The sequence below is a fragment of the Triturus cristatus genome, chromosome 12, assembly GCF_964204655.1.
Source record: "Triturus cristatus chromosome 12, aTriCri1.1, whole genome shotgun sequence".
In the NCBI taxonomy this organism is placed as follows: Eukaryota; Metazoa; Chordata; class Amphibia; order Caudata; family Salamandridae; genus Triturus; species Triturus cristatus.
In genome coordinates, this window is record NC_140595.1 from 603,135,778 (window position 1) to 603,161,567 (window position 25,790).

At 44.1% G+C, this 25,790-nt stretch overlaps 1 protein-coding gene across 1 annotated transcript; it reads right to left on the bottom strand.

The window, feature by feature from the left end:
• Positions 1-75: 75 nt before the first annotated feature.
• On the bottom strand, positions 76-25,772 carry NIP7 (nucleolar pre-rRNA processing protein NIP7). The gene is made up of 5 exons (XM_085638744.1): positions 25,615-25,772; positions 9,474-9,560; positions 8,653-8,791; positions 2,394-2,534; positions 76-1,016 (listed from the first exon to the last, which is right to left on the bottom strand). The coding sequence occupies exons 1-5, from the start codon at positions 25,668-25,670 to the stop codon at positions 897-899; spliced, it is 543 nt and encodes a 180-aa protein (XP_085494870.1). The 5' UTR covers positions 25,671-25,772; the 3' UTR covers positions 76-896.
• Between the last annotated feature and the right edge of the window lie 18 nt (positions 25,773-25,790).

Below are 25,790 nucleotides of genomic sequence, written 5' to 3' on the forward strand. Positions count from 1 at the left end.
ATGAAAAATGTAAGAGATCATACAGATATCTAAAATATGTAATTTAGAAAAATTAAGTACCAGAACACAAAACAGTGCAAGAAAAAAAACATACTTTATTGCATACAAAAATAGGTTGTGCGATTGTTTTCACTTTAAATTAAGATGTGGTCTAGGTGGGACACTGGTCAAAAACTCCCAGGCAGATCACAACCCAGCTGAAAATGTGTCCATATCTTTGAGGTCTATTGTTACTAAGTAGTTGTATCTGCTTTAAAAGGTATGTGCCCCATGCCACATATAACAGGTATGGTTGTGCCCTCAAAAACTACAACCTTCCATCCCACTGCTAATCCATGGACTAGATCGGGGATAGGGAGATGTCTGAAACAAACAAAAAAAAAAAAAAAAAAAAGGGGGAGCGGGCGTGGAGACTCTGTATATTTAATTTATAACAGTCTACCTTGAAAACAAAAACCTCTTAAGCAAAGAAATTGAGCACACACAAAAAAAAAGGTTAATTGGAGGTACATGTATGAAGGCTGTTGTGGCGAAGACCTTCTGGTAATGCAGTCATTTTCTTTTCACAGTGACGCCTTTTAACAAATATGATGAATTAGTTGTAGAGGACGTAAAGTAAATCACTGACTAAAAGAAAAAACTTGACGGAGATGCTGTGTAAACTGCCCAGTCACATTTAGGTGCATCGAAAATATGCCAGTAGTAGAAGTCTGACTGGAAATAAAATCAGTCTTCTCAGACATATCCACAAAGAGGTTTCCAAACATGATGTGTTTATACACAACGCTCGGTTCCACATGGTATGGCTTCCACAATCCAGGCAATCTCTGCACCCAGAGTCCTGGCTCTCCATCCTTCCTGGCACAGTAGTATGCATCGACGGCCCCCCTCTTTCACTACGTTAGGCTCTCCTCATGACGCACATACTCGCCAATGTCAGCCTGGTGAAATACTACAATCGCCATCGGGTCCACCTTCCTGCACTCCAAGGTTGATTTGGCTGCTACTCCGAACCCCTAGGTAGTGAAAAACATGATATTAAAAACAACAGATAAGTTATAGTGTCTGATCATCATAGACAAAAATATTTCTGAGGATTAGCATTCCACAATTAGTTAAAATGTGTTGGATGCCCTTCCGCATACCTCAGCAAACTCCAGAACACCCTCCACAAGACCGAGCCAACATTCAGAAGTGAAGAAATAAAAAACTAATAAGGTGGACTTAGGACGGTACAGGTCCAGTGATGCCATACATACACAACTGAAGTCTGCTCAACCAAACTCACTCACTTCCAGAGGTCGTAAATTCAGTTCCATCAGACCCCAAACTGGACACAGGCAGGTATGCCAAGACCTATAGCTACCCGAATATCGAGTTATCGTGCTACCAAAATATCACAGAGTATCAACTACCACCATTTCATAATGTATAGGTATGTATAAGTTTACTAATGTTTAACTCCACATGTACATAACCTGAAGACATTTATCTTCAAGTTACGTAAATCTGGAGTTAGGAACAGCAAAGCTATACTTCTCTACATACACTTGCCTTCAAGATATTTTGGTAGTTTATATTTAGGCTATGATATTTTTGTAGCACGGTATTTTATGCATGACATACAACCACCAGAACAACCAGACCGCCTGATGGCCAAGGGGTACATGGGTGCTGGGGAGGGAAGGATATGGCACGCCAACCAGATTAGAGCATGGATAAAAGGACCAGAGTGTTACAGGGAAAGGAAGACTGGTATACAGGGCCCACCAGGCTGCCACACAGATAGGGAACCAAACAACCATGTGGATAGAAAAGTTGACATGCCAGGACTACCATGACACCACTTGGGGAGGAAGTAATATTGGTTCACAAAACCTCTACATGGATAAGGAGTCAGATATATCTGGACCACCAGGCTCCTTGAACTGAAGCCTACATGGATAGGGCAAATATGCAATGCCCACGAGCCAGAAAGGAAGGCATGTTATACGATCAAAAGATTCTTTTTTCTCCGGGCTGCAAAAAATAGCGCTCAATGTTTCAGTACCACTGTGCTTCTCACACGGTCAGCATGGCTGCCCATTACTCTACCATGTAGATCAGCTAGCAGGCTGAGTGGACTACTAGAAAGATTGGGAAGTAGGAACAACAGGCCCCATCACACACTGTCAGATAGGCAAGCAGGTGAGGCAAACACACAAGTAGAAATATATGAGTCAGGGCTGCTGGGTTCAAGCTTAGATGCAGCGTAAGGGAACAAAAGCTATGATTAACTTCAACGTGGATAAAAAGGGAGCGTTAGTCATTCTGGACTCAAATAACCTACTGTCTAGGTCCACAACGGACATTTTCATCACACATGCACCCCCAAACATACTGCTAGTACCTACCAGAGGAATGTCTGCCATTGAATAAACCACCACACCCTGATACTGAGAGGTGTTCTCTGTGATTCGACCCAATCCTGACTTAAGCACGTGGTTCCCATAGAGGAAAGACTGTTCTGCTCCTGGTTTCACCCACACCTTGTACTAAAATACAAAAAAAATACGCAATGTTAACAAAATACAAAGCAGATAGTTATTAATATGCAGGAACTAAAACTTTGATAACAACTGTCACAAAATGCAGAAGATGGGTACTACACAAAGGCTATTTTGACAGACTTGGTTAGAAACACGGAGATACTTCGAGTACCAGAGGGGGACCGGTCGGGGCATATGCTAGCCTGGCTGCTCAAGCGACCCCCCCACCATTTATTCTTTCCCTTCACCGGCAAGGCGCCTGTGGGCTAGGTAGCGATTCATTTGCAGCTATGTGCCACTTGGCTGGGGTGCATGATCCCCAGCATGCACTGGTGCGCACAAGGTGAGGGATTTCTTGAATAGGGTCGTTGTACCCAGACTGACGGTAGCCCAAGCTGAGGGACTTGAAGACGTACTGCTGGAAGAGCTACAGGAGGCCATCATGGACATGGCCTACAGGAGGCCATCATGGACATGGCCCACAGGAAATATCCGAGACCCAATGGTCTCCCTGTTGAATATTTCCATGCATACTCCCCTTCCCAACTAACTAGATAGTTGCTATGTGCCTTGCAAAGGGGTTCCAACAAAGAATTACTGGTCCACAACGAGAAGCCCTAATAATCATGCTTTTGAAGCCTGGCAAAGACCTTGCTGACCCCAGTTCATACCGCACAATGTCCATGCTCAATGTGGACATTAACTCACTTGCAAAAGTCCTTGCTTTGCGGTTGGACTGTGTGGTCACCCATCTGGTTCACGGGAACCAATGTAGCTTCATGCCGGGAGAGGTACCCATATGAATCTGCGGAGGCTATCCCATGTGATGCATGAAACCAGGGGCACGGAGGTATGGACGGCATTGATCGACCTGCATATTGAGAAGGCATTTGATACCCTATTTTTTTATTCTCAAAGTTATATATAGAGCAAACTTGATCCGAAATCAGGTATCGGAGCGCTTTAAATGAGCACCGGTTGCGTTACATGAGGACATATTCATTTTTGTTAGGCATGGGGAGAGTGATTTGCCCCAAAATCACAGGATGTTGAGCGTCGTTGCCGAGGCTCGAACTCGGTTCCCCAGATTTGAAGTAGACCGCCCTAACCGTTAGGCTACATCCTATCCTGGAAGTAACTCTGTGCAGGGTTCACCGCATGGGCCTGGGTCCGGGATTCCGGTCATGGGTATGCCTTTTATATACGGAACCCAGCGCAAGGGTGCAAACTGGGCAGGTGGTTTCCAGCACATTTGATATCGAAAGAGTTACCAGGCAGGGCTGCCTGCTGTCCCAAATCCTTTTTGCTCTCGTCATGGAGCCATTGGCGATACATCCGAGGATCAAACTTAGGAACTGGGGTGTGCGAGTGGGCACCATAACACATGTTTCAATGTATGCCGATGACACTTGTGTATGTGACTGTCTTGGAGCGCTTGCTGCCCCACCCCCTGCGGCTTCTGGCTCATTTCAGGTGTGTGTCAGGTCTTCCCCCTGGCATCCTTGGCTGGGATTGATGCATTAAACCTTCCTATGGTGGCCTGCCTTCGGAGGCTCGGCAGTCCTGCTACTCAGGGATGCAGATAACGCATGACCAACACCAACAATACGAGTTAAATATGGGCAGGTTGATGGACGGCCTCACAGCCTCTCACCGGATTTGGAATACACTACCCGTCGGTTATGGGTTGGGTGGCACTAAGCAAGATGGTCCTGTTGCCCCAGTGCCTTTATGCAATGCAGAACTTGTTTTGTGTGCTTTCGCGGTTCTTGTTTTGGTGACTTGCTGGTGTCCCTGGTGTGAGCGGGAGGGAGGAGCAGGGGTGGCCTTGCCGTCTTAAAACTGAACCCTGCTGAGGGCGGGTTGGGCCTGCCAGACCTCCAGTTATATTATCTGGCGAGCCTACTCCAATATGCTGCTCTGTGGTGCAAGGACAGTCCCAATTCGGAAAAGATGTTATTGGACGGTTCGACCGCAGCGGATGATCTCCCTAAGCTTCTTATGAATGGCCGTAGGTTGCCGGCAGGCACCCCCTTTATCATGTTTCAGGTTGCCCAGGTATGGGAGAGAGCAGTCACGCAGGTTCTAAGGCGAGCACTCTACGCTAGGTTCTTCCCAACCTGGGGTCACGTCCATTCACATGCATACCTCCCTCTATGGACGTCTCGTAATAGGCCTGGGGAAGTTTCTGCAATATGCGAGTGTGTCCCATATGGGCCGGGAGCTCTTGTTGTCCTTTGTGGACTAACCTGGTCAGACAAATGTTCTGCATGTGATGCTGGATCCCTGCTCTGCTAGGAGTATCATCTCCTGGTTATATGCTGCCCTTAAGAATGATAGGCAGACAAATTAAACATCTGCACACGAAAATGGATTCTGGAGTCCCCGCTTACAGATGGGGAGAGGGGTGTTATCAGGTGCAGAAGGTGGCAAGAAATGCCAGGATTAAGTTGATTCACTTTTACCTCCGGTACAGAGCATATCCGACACCGCAGCACCTGCATAGGCTTTATCTGACGCGGCCTGCTAGGAGCACGTGGTGCGGACTGTCCCTGACTGAATTTCGACTTGTTACGTGGACCTACAGGGTGGGACAGCCCTTTTGGGAGGAGCTATTGTGGGTGGTGCGTATAGTGACAGCAGTGAAGGCAGACCTAACAATACGACATTGCCTGTCGGGGCTGCTGCCTCCCCTAAGAAAGGTAGTAAGATGCAGTACAGATTTGCCCAGCTGGGACTGGTACTGGCCAGAAGGCGTATCGCCATTCATTGGGCTAGCCTGGCCCCTCCGACACGAGTTAAATGGAGGGCCGATTTATTGGAGTGGGCAGTGGCAGAAGAGTGCCAGCTCCGGGAGGTTTGTTTGGATAATAACTTGGAGAGGGATCTGGTGCTATGGTGGACCTCTGGGACGGGATGATGCAGCGAAAATCATTAGTTCTGCCCCGAGTTCACCCAGAGATGTGACTGTCGCTACCCGTGCATTAACTGCGGATTTGACCCAAGCCTTGGTGGACCCGTAGGGGCCCCAATGTCCTGTGGTGTGGGCCAGATGTTTCTTTAGCTTAGAGGGATGTGTCTTGTATTGTGGTTGTTACCTGGTGAGGTGCCGGATGGTGCCCTTTGCCCCTTCTTTTTGGTTTGTGTCACAAGTGATGGTTTTACGTGGGTACATCAGGTCATGCGAGAATGTGACTGACTGTGACCACCCCCCCCATGGAAATATGGATCATTCCTCCTAGTCGTGCCCTGTGGGGTAAAGTGCTACACTACACTGCTGCAGAATTGCTTCACCGAATATTCGGTTTTGTTTCAGGGCGTTGCTGTAATAGCTCTGTTCTTTTTTTTTGTTGCTATTTGTGCTGCATAAATTTACATGCTTTAAATGCAAATAAACAGATTTAAATAAAAATATATTTAGGACAATCTAGCCCTTCCACTCTCTCAATCGTCTCCTTTATAACCACCAAGAAAATAAGAACGAAACACTCTGCATGCCTTCTTTCCCACACAGCACAGGCCCTACGGAAAATTGACAAACTCCCTTAAAAAAAAAAAAAAAAAAAAAAGACTACTCCACACTCGCATCACTATGGCACAACAATAACCTCAAACCAGAGGGCAAAACTCTCTTAATCGAAAAATGAGTACATAAATGCATCCTTTTAGTATATAACTTGGGCTCTCCCACAGATCCCATACCCTTTTCACACCTCAACTCTTAAATTGATCTTGACATAATGACTTACCACTTTCTAAAGCTTAAAGCTATTATCACCAGACATAAACCCCGAGAACACCTGACCTTCCATCCACACTACAGAACATAGCCAAGAGAGATCACATAGCTTCTAAATTTTACTCTATACTGTCTCACACGAATTCCTCCCTCACTAAACCTTTAAAAGCTAAATGGGAATCTATTCTGAGCAAAGCGAATACCACACAGAACTCGTTCTTAAACTGCCCATTTATTTGGCCCAACCTCAAAACCAACAAGATCACACCCTCCTTAGCTCAATACAGATTATGGACAGCATACATGGCCCACTGGACCCCCGCCAAACTTTATAGGCTAGGTCTCTGAGACAACTACTGGAGCTGCAGTAATGCAACGGGAGACTTACTCCATATGATGCTCCAATGCACCTCAACCCAAAAATTCTGGTCTGAACTTGGGCCAATAATATCACAGATCCTTCAAATAAACTGGACACCTACCTCGCTGCCCTCTATAACATTGGGTATTCGCCCTTCTGTAATATCTAAACAACTAGACAGTGAGGTCGTAGATTATAGGACATACTCATCTCAATTGGTCTTAAAGCTGTTCTGTCTGAAAGGAAAGACCTATCCAAACTTTACCCACGGGGGTGGGGGGGCGACCCCTCCTTAACCACCTACCTAAAACTCCCATGAGGAAATAACAAAATATCTGAATGAAATTAGACTCCTACAGCTTAAACTCCACGTCACAGATATCCATCCCCCATTCCTCCTCCCCTACCGTCCCCCTGTACACCCACTACTCCGCCCCGCCCCCTCCCCCCCCCCCAACTACCTTTCCTTCTTTCTGCAACTGATTTTTCCTCTATTGCTTCCCTCTCTTCACTCCCTTCCTTACCATATTAATACTTTGGGGTATTCACAGTACTCATACTACAACCCCATAGATCCGCTAGTACCCAGGATACTATGACACTACCCTGCATGGACAACATATGTTAAGACAATATGCTTAACACCATATCTCTTTTTACAAACCAAAATGAACCCACGGTCATTCATTATACCCCACAATGCAATGTTTGTATTTCCTTCTGTACTGTTTGCTTTATAAAATCTTATAATCACTCGGGGGAGAGAAGCTGAGATCCATTTGGCTTCCATGCGATAAACAAATCAGAGGAGAATGGATCACTTGTCCTGTGGTTATCAGGGTCTGGGGTCCTGGTCGTCTTAAAAAACCCTAATTCACGCGATAGACGTGGGAGCGGTATATCTTGGTTGTCCGCTTCAATTTGTTAGGTGAGCAGCATCATCATTGGGTCTCTAGTCATGCTTTCTTCCAACAGGAGGGAGACCAACTGGTTATTCGCAGTAGTAATCGGTGAGGGTGATATGAATTAAAATTACCTCCAATCCTCTGTTTCAAATTTATTCTGTCAGGGATGGGGAAAGCTTATTGCGTGACGTGCGAGGCGAAGTGTTTGCACTTACCCTTCTTCTCAGTGCATCAATTTAATATACTGGATGGTTATGGGTCAGTGGTACCTATAACTTGGTAGGAGATATAATGGGCTCCCTCGGGCGACGTGCGGAGTAAACGCACTTCCACGTTAAGAAGTCTGTGTTGCTGCTTGTGCTTTCTGCATCTGCCGTGCTCCGGTACGAGGAAGCCCATTATATCTCCTACCAAGTTATAGGTACCACTGACCCATAACCATCCGGCGTATTAAATTGATGCACTGAGAAGAAGGGTAAGTGTAAACACTGCCCTTCTCGTACGTCACACAATAGTGACTCGCCAACTTGGTCCTGAAGAAAGCCCCCCCGACCCTACCCGGCACCAAAGGGGCTGAAACATGTCGACCACCCGAACAGGTGCTATAGAACAGTAGCCCTTTTACTCATGCACTATTTTCGTTTTTAAGCTTGCCCAATCCCTGACAGAATAAATTAAAAACAGAAGATTGGAGGTAATTTTAAATCACATCATTCTCACCCTCACCATTTCTGATCACTATTGCAAATAACCAGTTGGTCTCCCTCCTGGTGGAGGAAAGCAGGACTAAAGACCCAATGATGATGCTGCTCACGTAACAGATTGAAGCGGACAACCAAGATATAACCCTCCCACTTGAATGAGGGTTTTTTAAGACGACCAGAACCGCAGACCCTGGTAACCACAGGACAAGCAATCCATTCTCTTCTGATTATTTGCTTTATAAAATCTCAATAAAAAGTACTTGAAATGGAAAAAAAACAGCTAAGCGCTATTATAAGTCACCAACAGCTACATTTAGTGGTACAGTGTGCCTAAAGTTGGTGGAATTTTGTGCAAGGTTCAATTCCATATTATAAAAAAAAAATAGCTTGCTTGGCTCCTCATGAATCATCCTACCTTGGCATAAGGGGCAAGATAATCCAGGGCAGTGATATGAAGGCGAAACTTCTGCGTCTTGGTGAACTTCCCGAAGCATGTCCCCAATGACACCAGTTTTTCTCTAGCAATGTTTGTAGCCAGCTTTAGGATCTTCTCACTGAAAAATGTAAATAATTAACACTTATCATTTTCAACACCAAGATGACAAATGCTAGCAATGAAATAGAGACTGCCATCGTTCGAGGTGCCAAAAGCAATGGTATTACACTAGAAATGACCACTGTAGCAAACCAGAAGAATACTAAGTCACACTAAAATCCTGAAGTAGGTGGTCACAATTATAAAAGACTACAGCTAAAGCCCCCATGAAAAGTCAGTGAAAGCGAGGCAACTTAAAGACAAGATGAAAAGGTGTTAAATGCCCTCCATGCTCCTGGAGTCCCGCAAAGGAGGGCTGGCTTTGGCACTAGTGATGCTGAGAGGTAAACTTATTGCTGTTTTTATTATCATCTAATAGGTCTACTTTACAGTAATATATACTTCCATCATTCTGTTATCTAGGCGTTTGTATGCCTTTACAAACCACAAACAGTGACGCATAGGATAATCAATTTTTCACACAGTACCCTTCAAAGCACAAAAAATTTAAAAACATCCTGCCTCCAAGAAAGTTTGGTTACAAGGGAGATGCCTTTATATTTAGCCAACGAAAAAGTGTGGCCAGGGGGAGGGGCACCTATTACTCTTGCATCCTAAATAAAAAAAAAACTAGTAAAAGATTAGTGACCTTTAGAATAGCATTAGGTCAAAAGTCCCAAGATTGACTGCTAAAAACGTACCTGACATAGTAGACACGGTCATTATGTAACCGAAAACAGTACACCCCATCTGGTCTGTCCAATAGTAACTTGATATTCTCTCCAATGCTGTAAAGAAAGGTATACCTTTGTTAGTAGGTCACAATGTTTACATTGTACTGGTATTCACAAGAGTTGCAGAAACACTCAATGAACAATTTTAGTCCACACCTGCGTGCTGTGCAAGATAGTTCCATCACTTTACTAATGGGCTCCATACATTAACTGGGTGTGTTTGAGGCCTTAAAGTGAGTACCTTCTTTGATCCACACATGGAAGGCAATTACTAGGTACATGCAGTGATAAAAATAGTTTCTGCCCCATATGTATTTACTAGCCAATATCTTCAGGTTTTTGTAAAATGACTGCAAGTCACATTTAGCACTTTAGAGAGCTATACACAAAGGAGTAGATCAGGTGTCTCCAACCTTTTCTATAAGGAGAACTACTTCTGATTGATGAAAATAGTCCAGAAGTACTGATGGCTTTGAAAACGGATGCAATTTTGACCACATCAGAGACAATCTCAATAGTGAACACATCTAGAAGGATTACTGGTAGTAACAACTTGGATGTATGTCACAATATTGAGTGATGCCAAAATATTAGATCCAGAATATTGAATACAACATTTCGAAGGTACATATATGGAGGTAAGTAGAGAATTACTATTCTAAACTCCACAGCTACGTACCTTGAAGATATACATGTATATATCTTCTAGATAAATATATGTGGAGTTAGGAATATAAATCAAATTATACTTAACTTCATGATATTGTAGTAGTCTATACTTTGGATACGAAGTTTTACCTGAACAATTTTAAAAATTCTATATTGTAATAGATCACCAACCCCCCAGCACGTAAAACGTAGTTACCAACATCAAAGTCAGGAATAACTGTATCATAATGAAATGCCTCCACATGACTAAGGAAATAACATTCACAGCAGCAAGTGCCCACTGCCACAAAACAAATTACATTTTTGCTGCAAAAAACAGGTTTCATACAGGACGTCAGCTTGAGATTTTAGCCGTAGGAATGCATCGCGTACACAGATTCTGCCCCACCTGCTCAAGTTTTACCATTGCATGCCAAGGATCCCCACCGTAATGTCAAGATGTCTACATTATGCCAAGGATTCCCACCATTGTCATGGCCAGTTATGAATTGCTGCCCACCATATTGCCAAGAACATCCACGTCATGTCATCCGAGAACATTATTATTCCAAGGATTGCCATGATTATACGATAGTCACAATTGTGTCAAACATACTCACAATATGGAAAAGATAGCTGCCCTCCCCCATGTTGCGGGTCAGTCTCTGCATTTAGTACAGAGAGTGAGGACCTCATCAAAGAACTCTAGAGAGTCCACAAAAAGCCCGTAAAGGTTTACAATTAACAGTTGGTGCAGCTCCAGGCTTGCGCCCGCCACCACCGTCCTGCCCAGTGTCCCTTTAGGGTGTCCAGTACCGTGAAGTTGAGAGACCTCCTGACCAGGATGACTACACCACAAGAGTAAGTGGAGTTCGAGGAGAAATACCTGTGTTTACCTCAGGCAGTGGTAAAAGTAAGGGAGCTTATCGGCGAGAGGTGAGTCTCCTTTAGAAGAGCCACAACAACCTGATGACGGTGTATATATAAGCTAGTACTTGTTGTTGTTGTGCTTCTCATGGCTAAAGAATGGGACCTCACGCTGGTGTCATACGCGGATGACACGCAGCTGGCCATCACTCTCACTGAAGGCCCTTCTATCACGGCCTCAAGATTTAGGGATGGTCTGGTCGCTGTAGCCCAGTGGATGACGGACAACTGCCTGCAGCTTAATGCTGGAAAGACGGAGGTGCTGCTCCTCGGCAAGATCACAAGCCACTGGAACGAGCACTGGTAGCCTTCATCGTTGGGCACCATCCCACCTCCAAAATCCCTGGTCAAAAACCTAGGAGTCTGGATGGACTCCTCTCTTAACTTTCAGACCAACACAAAAAAAGTGGCTGCCACCTGTGTGGGCCTGTTGAGGAGCCTTAATCCAATACTCGCATTCTTCGACTCCAAGGTTCGGTAACTAATTGTCCAAGCCACAATTCTCTCCCGCCTGGACTACGCCAATGTTTTACTACTGGGCGCCAACAAAGCGGAGATAGCACGACTGCAACGCGTGCAAAACACCGCGGCAAGAGCCTTGGTCGGCCTCCCCCGCAGATGTTCGGCCAGAGCTACAATTCGAAAGCTGCACTGGCTTCCCATCGAATCGCGAATCCAGTTCAAAACACTCATTATGACATTCGCTCATTGGAAAATCTGTCTGCCTTCCGGAAAGCAGTCAAAACCCATCTGTTTCCCTCTCCCTAGATCTCCTAGCTGTCTTCCTCTCCTCCTCTGTTAGAGTTTTCTGTGGTTCTTAGCGCCGGGACGCCTCTTTGCTGGGGCAGCTGTTGCGCTTTAGCAAATGCTAACATAACATAACATAACATGGTTTGTTCGGACCCCGTACGTTCCATGTAAGAAAATTCACCATGATGTAGGGTTCGTATGTAAGGCTGATATGACGGATGATGCCACAGTACCCGCCACCTCTTGTGTTATGCCCTTGTGAATGTGCAGAGTATGGTACCCACTTAGTGCTATGTGGAAATAAACAAAGATCCAGATCAATCGCATCGCTTAACCACACACTCAACCTCCCCTGCAAAACCTCACTCATCAGCAGATACCCACCGTATCACAAACCAAACTGTGAAATAAATCCATGCAGGCTGGTTAGGCTGCATGTGTGCGCTCCACGCTTAGGGTGCCAGCCAGGTCACAGGCATTAAACTGCCAATGTGCAAAGAACATCACAATTCAACCAATACCAAGCAACAATTAACTTGTATCGTACAGTTACACAATAGAGTTTAATCCCACTCACATTTCCGTTGATAACATGGTAGCATCTTTTATTAAGGTGGGGGGTGAGAGTTGGATAGCAGAGGAAGGCGCTAGATGTAGAGTACAGTAATGCACAATAGTAGTTAGACATTATTTCAAGTAGGCAGGAGCATCTCACCGACCACCAGCCAGGGCAACACAGGATTCCTCGTTGTGGTTATGCATCGCTCAATAAAGTTCCATGCATGCCCTGGCTGTAGAAAAAAAATAGTTGCCTTTGTATTCTAGTCAGAGCTTGGCCGGCTACTGCATCAAATATTAGAGACCTCTGATGCAAAGAACCTCTGTGAAGGACTGCCTTGCTACCTGGACAGCTTGAGTAAAGGCAGGGTAGGAGCATCGCTAATATAGACCTAGGAGGTTGTCCGAGCCAGTGAAATGCATCTGTCAAGACTATTTCAGGTCACTCACTAAGAGTCAAAAATCACAAAATTCGTACTGCGTTTTGTCTTTTGAAAGGCAGTGCTATGTATTCTAGTAGTCATGAGAGAGGCAAGCAATCTGCTTGGAAAACAAATGAGTTTAAAAGAGAAAGTCAAAAATGTCAACAGTAAAGGGCACAAGTTTAGCTTGACACACAAACTGAGCCTTCATCAGCCACACACCGCTATAACCATGGCTCTGGATTTATCAGGGTATCAGGTTGAAAAGTGGCAGCCCAGCTTTCTGGCTTCTCCAATCTGGTGGCAGCAGCTACAAATTGGCTGGGGAGAGTGACAGGTCCAGTTGCAACTTCCAATTGCAACAGGTGTAACATGGTTTAGACTTGTCCATATTCTTTAGGCTATACAGGTAAACAACACGCAAATTCAGGATTCATATCGCTGGCACACCAATCAAGAAAGAATATGATGAAAAAACCTTACTACCAAACTTGTTAGTTACTTTCATAATGCACACCACACTACAAACTATCTCCCGTGGACAATCATACAAAAGGTCGAAGAAAAAAACAGACCAATAGAAGGCAGAAATTAATACTTAAAGAACAGAATTGGATTTTCAAACTATTGTTCGAGTTGAATGATGAACTGAAATGGTCTTTGCTAACACAATAACCTAACAGTTCCCCAAGACAAGAATTTAGAACAACCTGACCATTTTTTTTAAAACAGGGAGTTAGAAATATGCATCTAGATGGCTACACACTTCCAAGTGAAAGTGTGCTTACAGACATTATCAAGGGATGTGGCACCCTTCTTTATTACATACTACTTACCCGTGGCATTCCCCCCAATTTTCGTATTCCCATGAAACACAAGATTGTTTTATGAACACACTGAAGGCACACATTGGCGAAAGGGGTGATGCATATACGTATGGGTGAGATGAGGTCACAGGCGGGGACTGTTTTACGAGCGCGGAAAGGCTTCCCTGCTTTTAAAACAATGAAAAGCACAACTCACATACTTCGTGACTCCACAGCGAGATAAGTAAGAGGGGACAGATCGCAATGGCCCCACCTGTAAATATGTTAGATCACAATTATGATTTTGCTGATACTTTTGAAAACACCCAATTTAAAGCCACAAGTAACGGACCAGCCACCCAGACTTTATATACATCCATGTCATAGTTAAAATTGTCAGTTTCTCATTCTTTTATGCCAGCTCACTGTTTGGAAAAAGACAGAGAGACCCATACCTCCGGCTCTCATCTTGACTAAATATAAAAAGGATTGGTTTAGGTGAGACCTTTTAACAAGCAAGTGATGTTTTATGTCCTTTTCACTGAATGGTTTGCAGTGAATGTGCGTTGTATTTTGTATTGGTGGTCCAATATGTATTGGGCAGGATCACAGTAGTAGCTCCATTACCTAATATGAGAATAGGAAACCAAACATGAATATCAGCATGTTGGTGTTGGGCTATTATTTGGTATATCACTTAAGTTAGGATCCATTTTACAGGACAGTGCCCTTAGCAAACCTGAGCACCAATGAGAACAGACTACACTTTTGTATTACTAACCACATTGTTCCTAGGGTAGTAGGAAAGTAGGCAAGTTGAATGGCTCTGTCGTTCCCTGTTGGGTTTCAGTGAAATCCCTGGGACTTCTCAGCACTAAATAATAGAGCAGAAACTTTGTGAACTTGACCATAGGTAAGGTGAGGAAGGTGCCTTAATTAACTTTTCACCACACCCTCAAGTTTGTTTAATTTTGTATCAGTAAGGAGATGTAGTTAATAAAGCAATGCCACTTGTCCATTCAATACAATTTTAACAACCCCTCGTATATCAACAAAACTGCTAATGTTGCTGGCTAAGGAGCGCCAAAATGATGAAGTAGGCCACCACATGTGGTGGGTAGGGTGGTGCGTTCCTTTTTCAAAGAAGTATAACTCGTCAGAGCCAGAGGTTAGTGGGGTGCCTTGGTTTCCCTATGCGACCAGCTAAAACTCTTTGCATTGTGTATTCACTGCTTCAAGGAGGGAGCACTGCAACTGCTTGGAAAAAATTTTCTCTTTGTCCATCAGTATGAATACCCTCTTTTGGGGAGTGCCAGAAAATGACATGCGTAAATAGGGTTCCCTTTCTGGCATGGACAAGCTAACTTAAAGAAGCATCATCCAATGCTCTTAGGAGCGTTTGAGTAAGTCCGATCTCTCTAGGCTTAAGTGTTCAAGCTAAACCACACTCATAAAGCAAACTAGTCTTGATTTATTTGAATTCAAGGGCAGAGAGAACACAAGGGGTGAATTTTCAGTGATCTACTACAGTCGCTGGGTTACAACTAAATAAAGGTTGTGATGCCCTTTATCACATAACCGAGCTCCTAAAAATAATGGAATACCCAGATTACTAACAGGTAATCTTCGTTTCTCTTAGTCCTACTCATGTACGTCTGTTATTACACTACGAAGTGACCTCACCCCTTGGATAGGAGAAAAAAAAAAACATGAGAATTTTTAAGTAAACACTACCCACCCTCATGGGTGCTATACATGTGGTAGCTTACCCATAAAACCCCTGTTATATCAAAACAAAGACAAAGGCTATGAGGTAGGTTTTAAAATGACAGTGACTAGGATGAGTAACACTAAGAGTGATCAAGATTACCATAAGTAATCAGGGGATTACCTCTACATACCTTGTCCTCCTCCTAGTCGCTACACTATGAGATAAACCACATTTTAGGCCACTGGCAAAGAACATACAACATTTACTAAAAGTATGCACACCCAAATAACTTTATTGCATATTAATAAACTGAACACACCACACATCAAGAATATAAGCCAGTTTACCCCAGAACTCTATGCTAAAATTCTTGTTACAGTCAATCACGCTACTCCAAAGACCAGGCAGCCGCTCTACAAATCTCCTGTGTAAAAACCCCCCGAAACTCAGCCCCCAAGAGTCAGCCACGCCCCTGGTGGTTCTTTCCTGAAGTGAGTCTCTTTTAGAAGATTCCTGATTAGCCTATAGAACAGCAGCTTAGAGTACTTTAAGTCCCTTTCCTTCTTTGTCTAAAGGTCACAAATAGCTGTTCTGTTTTCCTGAAAGCCAGTGCCCTGTTAAGATAAATGAAATTAGTTCTTTTAATATCTAAAGTGTGAAGAGAATGATCCTCTTCCGAAGAAGGGGGAAGAGAAAAAAGAAAGAAGGTTCACCTTTTGAGTTGTGGAAAGAATAATGGACTTTGGGAAGAAAAGAGGTATCTGGTCTTAGGATCACTCCATCTTAAACAAGCATTTGCAATTCAATAGGTCTCGCTTTTTTTTTCTTAGAGGTAGAGCTATTGGTGTTATATTGGAAATATTTTTTACTTGTGTGTTTTGGAGTGGAGTGGATGTATGTGATGGCAATTGTATGTTTTACAATGTATTTAAAAAAAGTGCGTTGATGGTTAAATGTGGTGTATGGGGCATGTCAGCTGCAATGTGCATTATATAAATATATTGTGAACACTACCTAAAGATATTCTGTGGTGCTGTGCACGTTCCAAAAGTGATACAGATCCACCTGTGGTAAGTATGCAAAAGTTACAGCAAGAGGAACAAGCATTTGCAATGCAATAAGTCTCGCATTTGCGAAAGCTTGAGCTAATGGCATTGTAAATGAAAATGCCTTTTTCATTTATGTGTTGGTTTTTAAAATACATAAAAGGCATTGTCATTTACAATGCCAAAGGCTTAAACTCGAGTACATGCGAGAGCTATTGCATTGCAAATGCTTGTTGCTCACTGGCACCATCGTTTTGCCTTATTAGCCAAATGGGCGCGTAAATCAAAGTTTTCTATAATTTACTAGTGCTATTTTGGCTGCAGTCATAGATGACAGATGCTGGGAATTATGGGATTACGGCCCACCTATTTGCAGAAGATGTTTGTTAATCAAATACGTAGTCTTTGAATACTCTAGCCCGCATATAAACCAACCAGACAGCACATACAAAAAAATTAAAGTATGTGTAAGGATAGGATGCCGGGCACCATTAACCTCAGCCAGAAGTCGAGGTGAGGCAAATAAAAAGGAAAATGTTAAATCTTGGGACCGATTGATTTAATGTAAAAATGGGGTAATATCATTGGGATTTGTGCAGTTCTGGCGTTATCCTGCCTGACATCAGGAAATTAAAGCCAGAAAATAAAGACAAGACATGAGGCTTGGGGGTATGCAGCACAGAGAGATGGGGCTGATAGGGGACGAGTGAAGATGGTTATAACGAAGAAGCCTTTATTCGGTGGAAAACAATGTGCTCGATGTGCTGAATGAGAACAGGGAAGCTTACTAATCATCCCTGCAAGTTTAGGGGAGCATAACTGTGCTAGAAATGTAGGCAAATACCTGTTTTACGTTAAACTAATCACATTTGATGCACTTTAAAATGCAGGTGAATAGAAAGGACAGACAAGAGCGTTGCGGGATGCCATTAGAGGTCACAACAAATACAGGTTGTCTCTGGTTGGTTGATGGAAAGGAGAAAGACTCGTGAAACAGACCAGAACAGTTTCGGAGGTGGTAAGATCATATTTTGAAGCCAAGCACCACTCTATACTCCAATATTTGAGTCAAAGTGTTTCATGGCGCAGCAGCCAAATGAGGGGACAGCAGTGGGAAGAGAGACTCGATATTCCCGTAAATAGAATGCTCTCTTGCAGTTGGGGAAGAGTAGCAATATATTGACAACATGGGGTCAGAGAAGCACAAAGCGGAAATAAAATAACTGACACATGGCCAAAGCTACGAAAGTCTGTATTATGCCTTTGATCCTCTTTTCGGTTTTAAGCACGCATTTTGCACTGGTACCAATCGAAACCAGTCTACGTTTTTGTTTTGTTTTCCTTTTGTAACTGAGTTTTCGGAACTGTTATGTGCACGTTGTGAATAAAAGAAAGAACTGTTAATAAGCTTCAGTGTGGTAATAGAGTCAGGGAAGAGCAGTGCAATGACTTGGTCACTCCTAAGAAAAGTGGCTTGGGACACCTGTGGCATGTGTAAATGAATGTACAACTTGGCGCGGTAAGGGGTTGGCATTGACAGGAGTAGCAATTCCTGCCTCACCTTGAGCTCTGCTTAGTCTAGGGGATAATCCAGGCAAAAAAGGAAGTTAGCAGGGCTATAAAAGCCTCCTTCGTTTGTCACCGTTTCGCTCCTTGGCAGTCTCCTAATGCTTCAATATCATAGGAATCTGTTTCGGGGCAGAATGGGGGACAAGGGGTCCAGCCTGTGACATCAGCAGCTGAAGGAAGCCTGAAGCTACCTCAGGCCTTTTGGTGAACTGATGCCCAGGTGTGTTCGTATTAGTAATATAATGCTGCATATCACGAAAATGCTTGTCTCGGAGAAATAGGATGAGGTAACATGCTAGGCTGACATTCTAGGATCATTGCCCTTTCTGACCTCTGCGACTGCTATTGCAACCCACGGCTTCAGAGAAGGTAAAATAAAGAGCAGGAACACAGGGACTACATCGCCGTATTTCCTGCCATTATTATTACCCCAATAGAGAATAATATTGGATTGTTCACTATTGGTGTAATAAGCGGCAGTGAAAGCGATCGCTATTTTTTTTTTAAAACACGCCAGAGTGGTGCACGCGCGCCACAGCGCAACAAGTGGTTTCAATTATCGCGCCCGTGTCTGGGCACGATAATTCAAACAACATGGCCTTTGGGGCTCGTAATAGACACCAATAGGCCATGGGTGGAGCGATGCGCCTGCCTTTGGCCAATTGTGTGCTGTCTTTAATAAAAAGACAAGCCAATAGCGGGCCACAAAAGGAAAAAAAACACACGCACGAGCGTGTACGATTACTGGCTCGATTTCTGAACCCCGTACAAGAGGTCTCTCGCTGCGCGAGCAATGCTATGCACTGCAACACTAGGCCCGAGACCTAAAAACTGGTGGGCAGCAGCGCTGAGGGTCTTTGTAGTGGATTGATGCACGTGGTAAGTAAATACTGTATATCCAGGGAGCCCGAGTAAGGAGTTAACCTCGGTTTAAGACACTCTTTAGTACCAGAAATAGTGCCGCCCCCCACCCCTTTTTAGGTCTCGCCTGACCCAGCGCATTCGCTGGTCTGGCAAGACATTTTGTGAGGGCTCCAAAACCGTGCTACCAGGCCAGCCTAGAGCTACAGTGCATGTGCGCGGGCGCGCGCGTCGCGCTTTACCGCAATTACTTTCACTTTCGTGGCCGCGCGGCCGCTTTGATGTTTGATCGCGATCACTTTCGTGGCCACTTTGATGTTCTCCGTGAGGCTTCAATAGATTGCAGCAGTTAAAACAGGCATTGGCATAGCCAATAGGTCTTGCTTTTGGGACCTTATAAGTGTTTAGTTATGCAACTGTTACATGGCTAAACACTTATAAGGTCCCAAAGGCGAGACCTATTGGCTATGCCAGTGCTTGTTAATGTAGCAATGGTGTGCACCTATAAAATGTTGTGTGTGTTTAGTTTGGAAATTTCTTCATTCTAGCAGTTTCATAAATTATTTCAAAGCGACCTGGAGAGACCCTCTTTAACTGAGTAGAAGCAGCAGTGTTTATATGAAGCTGAATGTTTAAAAGAAATGCATGATTATTCTACATTAGTTTTATACATTTATGGTGCAGTAAAGTTAGGAGCCCGATTTTTGCAAGGCAAGCCAGGCAGAGGCGCAACTAGAGCCAAATTTCGGTGGGGGGGGGGGGGGCTAAGAAAAAAATTCGGGGGGGGGGGCTGAGTCTTTTAAGCCATAGGCAGAGTGGAGCTGCAGGGGCTCTTAGAAGGGGTGAAACAACAGCGAGGCCTCATTAACATGCAAATGGTCTTTTAAAGACCTGTGAAGTGCTCGGGTGCGGCTGTGTGTGCGCCGCGAGGCTGTGTCATCCCGGGAGCCACACACGACGGGGGGGGGGGGGGGGGGGGCTGAAGCCCTGTGAGTCCAATGGGTGTTGCGCGCCTGAAGCCAGGACAGTTCAAGCACATTAGCATCTGGGGAACCCTCCACTGCTTACAGTCTCTGTGCTTGTAAGCATCCATATTTCTACTGCAAGTATGTTAATTAAAAAAACAGGTGCAGTTTGCTGGGATAATACCAAGTATTTGTACATCTAAACTATTGCCTCTAATAAAAATAAGACTTTAAATAACACCCTCTTAAGACAAAATTCATGAGACAAACATTTCCAAGAGAACCTAGAACTAATTCTAAAGCGGTCTGCTTTATCCATCATATTGTCTAGGCAAGGGCCTTAGTTCATGGAACATTCAAGTGTTATCCTGTTACTTTGTCTAAAGTGTACAGTACTACAATAAAGCTATTTTAAAAGTCACTAAAACCTAAGGGCAAATGTTTGGCGCACATTTACTTTGATATGCCAGAGTGGGCACAGAAGGGGGAAGGATAGTTATACGTTTAATATGAACCATACATCCTCCTATAATTCTCAGAGCTGACTATCAGATGCCGAGCACCAAACTCATACCAATCAGGGTATACAAGACACCTCAAAGACCTTTTCCGGCACACACCAGATTGAAAAATGATATTTAGAAACAGCAAAAACAGTAGGCTTGTGAGTGTCCGTTTTCAAAATCCTAAAGACCTCTTGACAATGTGATGTCTCTGGATTTCTACAAAGTTGAATTAGCCATTTGGACCTAAATGTATTGTCGGCTGAGCAGAAAAATAAGGCATGGCCTCTATTTCATCATCCATGCCACAAGAAGTACAATTCGGCAATGAATCATATCACTCTTCCCTTCAATGATTGGTGAATGTGCGCAAGGAAAGTGTTCCATGTCTGAACTGGATACCCAGCTTCCTTGCCCTGGCCGGTTGAACCTCATCCAGAAATTCCTCAAATCAATAGGTTTCTTTAATCCCTATAAACCTTGTTGTTGAGGTTCCTAAGTAAGCACTATTCATGAGAGAAGGTAATTTGAACACATTGTAGCATCTCACCAGCTCCCCCTTGGACACCGCCAAGCAGGCCTCTGCAGGTTCATCCCACCGGCTTGCTTTGCCAATACTTTTTAGAGTGTACCTGATGTAGGGGAGCCACAGTATCCTGCCAGTTCCTTGAAGCCCTAGGATCTCCTCCAGGGCCAACCTATAAAGGATCAGCTCCTGAATGGTCCTTATTGTTCTCCAAAATAAAATTGGACTAAGTCCAGCCCCCTCCGCAATTGATCTCACACCTAGATCAAGTTGAAGGGGGATTAGTGGGGTGCTAGCAGGGAGGCTCACTAGTTGCCTTAAAAAGTTGTTCTCCACCTGCACAATATCCTTAACAGGCTTGCGCCCCCATAGCTCGACGTCATACAGGGTGGCACCTAGGGCTTGCGTTTTGTAAATCTCAATACTGGGGCTGACAGGTTTATAAAAAGATCCCCTCACAAGCCCACCATTATGTTGTACCAATTTAAGCCTTTGTTTGGCAATATGAAATGACCAATCCATATACTCGCTAACAGTCAGTCCTAAGTGATCAAAGTTAGGAACCCTCTCAAGAAGAATGCCATTCAGGTTGGGATTTGGTGTTTAGAGTGCGATGGATTGAAAACCTTAAATTTGGTTTTGGTAACAATTTCTAAACCCCTTATCCTACACAAGTAATTCAAACTATCTAATGTCCTTGGAACACCCATTTAGAGAAATCAATTTCTCCTTGAGGAAAACTCACTGCAAACTTTATTCGCAAACAAGTCATATTTGAGTGTAGCGTAAGAAAGATAAATCTGGAGCCCAACCAACAAAAATTGTAAGACTGCAGTTAATGGACAGGAAGGAGCCCACAGATCAAGCTGAGAAAACCATTTGAGAAATGCTGCCCAATTACACGAATTTGTCTATAAGGTTGAGGGTTTTCTCGAATTCTGCATGGTTTCAACCAAGATAGGAAGAAGCCCCTTACTCATTAAGCTCAACCTCCAAAAGAAGAGAACCAGATTTAGAGGAGGAAGGGGGGGGGGGGGGAGTCCTGAAGAGGAGGAACCCACAGGTGGCATATTTCCAGTCTCTTCAGAATTGGGAACCAAGAGCGTCTTGGCCAATAGGGAGCTATCACGATGACATTCCCCTTCTCCCGCTAGATCCTTGCTAAATGTCCTTTTTATAAGCGAAAAGTGCGAGAAAGCCTAGAGCAGTCTCTGGGTCCCCAGGCTCACTTCTCATGAAGCCTTGAGCAGAACCTACAAACTATTGTGTTGTTCCTTGATGTGAAGAGATCTGAAATGGAGTCCCGAACCTCCTGCAGATTTGCTTAAAGATTCTGTGAGATAACGATAGGTTCACTGATGAAGGGAAAAACGTGCTTAGAAGATCCACCAGAGTGTTGTGTATCTCCTGGATGTGTATCACTGACACATTCAGTAAATCGGAGTCCACCCACAGACCATCTGATGTCACCACCTGATTTCATGATCTAGGTCTGGTGCTTCCCTTGCAAGTTATTTATACAATGGAGACAGTGTTATCTGGTCTCACAGGGACTTCATTTAGCAGAATGAGATCCTTGAGCTTTAGGTGAGCTCTATAAATCGATGTAATTTACTTCCAGTTGGTGACTTCTTCAGCTTCAACCATGGCAATTCCTGTTGTTAAGACTGACCCAACAAGGTTGGTCTCCAGCCAATTTTTTGGGGTAAATGACATTGCATTCGTGAAGACGGGTTCTCAAGAAGGGGAAAAGCCATATTCTTCCCGACATGGAGGAGGAACTCCTGCATGACTTCCTTGTAGAAGTATTTTCCATTGTAATCGAGAGGTGGGGAGGAGTCCTCACTATCCGAAGAGATGTCAGAGGCAAAAAGAAGCTCTCATGATGACTTCTTGTTCGGATACTTGTTCTTCTACTTCCATGAATCATTTTTAAAGACTTTCAAATTTCAAACACAATTTGCCAAATCCTCTCCACCTCTCTTGTGTTTCGTAGGATAGGAAACCCCATCCAAGAAAGAGGATGACCGATCTAGAAGGAGCAAGATGTCTCCTTTTTGAAGAATATTTACCCATCATAGTTAGAAACAGGAACTTTTGGGGATAACTAGCTCAAAATAGGGAAAGCCCATGTAATAAATGCTTACGTTCTGTAAGGGCCATCCTTAAAAACCCACCAAAACTGTGCCCTCCGTAGGAATGAGAAAGTGAAAGATTGCGCATGCGTGGAGCAGACATCCTCCCATGTGTATGCACAACCGCCACTACACCATGCTTTGTCATACTCGAAACTGGGAGGAGGTAGTGTTTGGCCGCTAACCTCACAAGGCATACCTACAGCAAGACCGTGCTCCTCGTGACCCCCAGCAACTGGTAGGAGGAGGAAAAAACTTAAGAACTGCTACCGCCACCTGGCGTACTATGCCCTCTACACCGTACCCACGAGTTACTGTGTCAGGAGAGGAGAGCTCATGAGCCCAGCAAGTGAGACATCCTCCTGCATTTTTACTTCTACATCTAGCGTTCCTAAGCCCAGAAAACAGAAAGAAAAACCATGAGAAGTCTGGGTAAGCTACAACTTATATAGCGCCCCGGAGGGTGGGTAGAGCTTCCTTAGAATTCCCCTGTTTTTTTCTGTCCAAGAGGTGTGGTCACCTCATAGTGCAATGATTGGGACAGGAACGAAGGACGTAGAGATAATGGAATACTACAGCTGTGCTTAAACAGGGACATCTCAAGTGATGCCATCCAATTCATCACTCTCTTAAAAGTGACCCCATGAGCCCAATCCTACAGAAATGGGTAGGATTGCTTGTCTATCATGTTACAGAAATGCGCCATTCACCTATTTCCTGTGGTGATATCCTGATATCTCCCAAAACCATTTTGTAGCTTGAAGCCTACCAGACAGTGCAGTGGTCTGATTCGTTAACGACATCTTGGAGACATTTAGAAAGCCTCCCTGGGAATAAGTTCCGCCTGATGTTTACTATTGGCTTTGTGGTTTGTAACTCACATTTGCTTACTTTCTATTTGCTGGCTTTATTTGTTTTCGGCTGTCCAGCTCAAGTTTGTCCTCTCTTTGCCCAAATATATTTACTGTATTCTTCCACCAGTACTTGATTTCTATAAACAGGACTTTAAATGTTGTTCTTATGGTGTCACATTTGGTGTGCATACAAAGAAAGAGGTCAAATGTCAGGCTCGGTCTTCTATAGCTTGGTATTTACTTTTCTTTCTTTGAAAGTGAGAGGATTTATGCTACATTCGTGCTGACTCCAGGGAGTGCTTGAGAAAGGCTATATTGTTATTTTTTTCTAGCACAAAATTTACATGTACTGTGCAGATATTTCAGAATTAGAAAAGCCCAAATGAAGTACAATTTTTGGTAAGTATGTAGTGTGGTGGAAACAAATATTTTAAAATGAGTAAAACAAATCAATACATTAGGTGACATTTCCACACATTATTGTTCGAGCGCTGCATACTTTTATCAGTGAAACTGTATGGCTGTGCAAATGTAATGGTGATTTCAATTGAAGATGTGTTGTCAGTAATAGAAGTGTGCTACCACACCATGCATATTCCACTCTATGCCGCTCCACTGTACTCTACTTTGCACCACTCTACCTTACACTACACAACTACACTACTCTGCACTACTCCATTCTAAGCCACTGCACTCTATGCTAATACACACTACGCCAATGCACTCTACTCTGTACCACTCCACTATACGCTCCTGCACTCTATGCCAACCCACTGTATGCCACTCTAATCTACTCTTCACAACTGCACTCTACAGCACTTAACGCCATTACTCTTTACCACCTCACATTTTACCCTGCACCACTCTACTCTGAAACAATCTACTCTATGCCACTTCACTCTACCCCACTCCACCCCAGGACAGTAGTCTACTACGCCACTTCTCTCTACACCACTGCACTCTAGGACACTCTACTCTAACGCTGCACTCACAGCCAGTTAACTCTACGCCACTGCACTTTGCAGCACTCTATGCCACTGCTCTCTATGCCACGCTACTCTGCACCAATGCACTCTATGTCCCTGTTTTCTACGCCCCTACATTCAATGCCACTCAGCTCTGCACCACTGCACTCTACTAAGCACGACTCTAATCTACACCACTGCATTGTATGACACTACATTGTACGGCCGCTGAATTCTATGCCGGTGCACTCTACGCCACTATACTCTGCAACACTCTACGCAAATGCACTCTACACCAGTCCACTCTACGCCACTCCACTCTACGCCACTGCAGGATGTGCCACTCTACGCCACTGCACTCTACTCTTTTCATCACTTTACTCTATACCACTTCACTCTGCAGCACTCCACTGTACAACATTATACTCTAATCTGCACCACTGCACTCAAGTATACAACACTCAAATCAAGGCCGCTGCATTGTGCACCGCTGAATTCTGTGCCCTTGCACTTTACGCAAGCTTACTCTGCAACTCTCAACGCCAATGCACGCTACACCAGTTCACTCTACTGTACGCCACAGTATGTAACTCCACTCTAAGCCACTCAAATACACGAAACTGTACTCCACTCTGTGACACTCCATACCACTCCCCTCTATCCCACTAACTTTTAGCCATGCTGGTGTACAACATGGCACAAACACAAAGTAAATAGCTCTTATATAGGCGAGACCCATTGACTTTACCAATGTTTGTTCTCATAAAAAACTATCTTCTAAGTTAATTGCCTTCTTTTCCCAATAACCCGCTCCCTCGCTGTATACTGCCGTCCGCCTTTTCACACCCTCTTCTGTACTTACTATCTCGACAATTTCTCGAACATGGTCTTGGTTTCTTCTTCGGTCAATGGTCGCATTTTTAACGTTGGGTTGGTGAAAAACCTATGCAGCAGAAGTCCTCGTGTGTAACCAGCGCTAAGTCCACCCTCAATGGCTTACGCATTTCCGCCAGCGACGGAAACAGTAGCGTTTTCGCC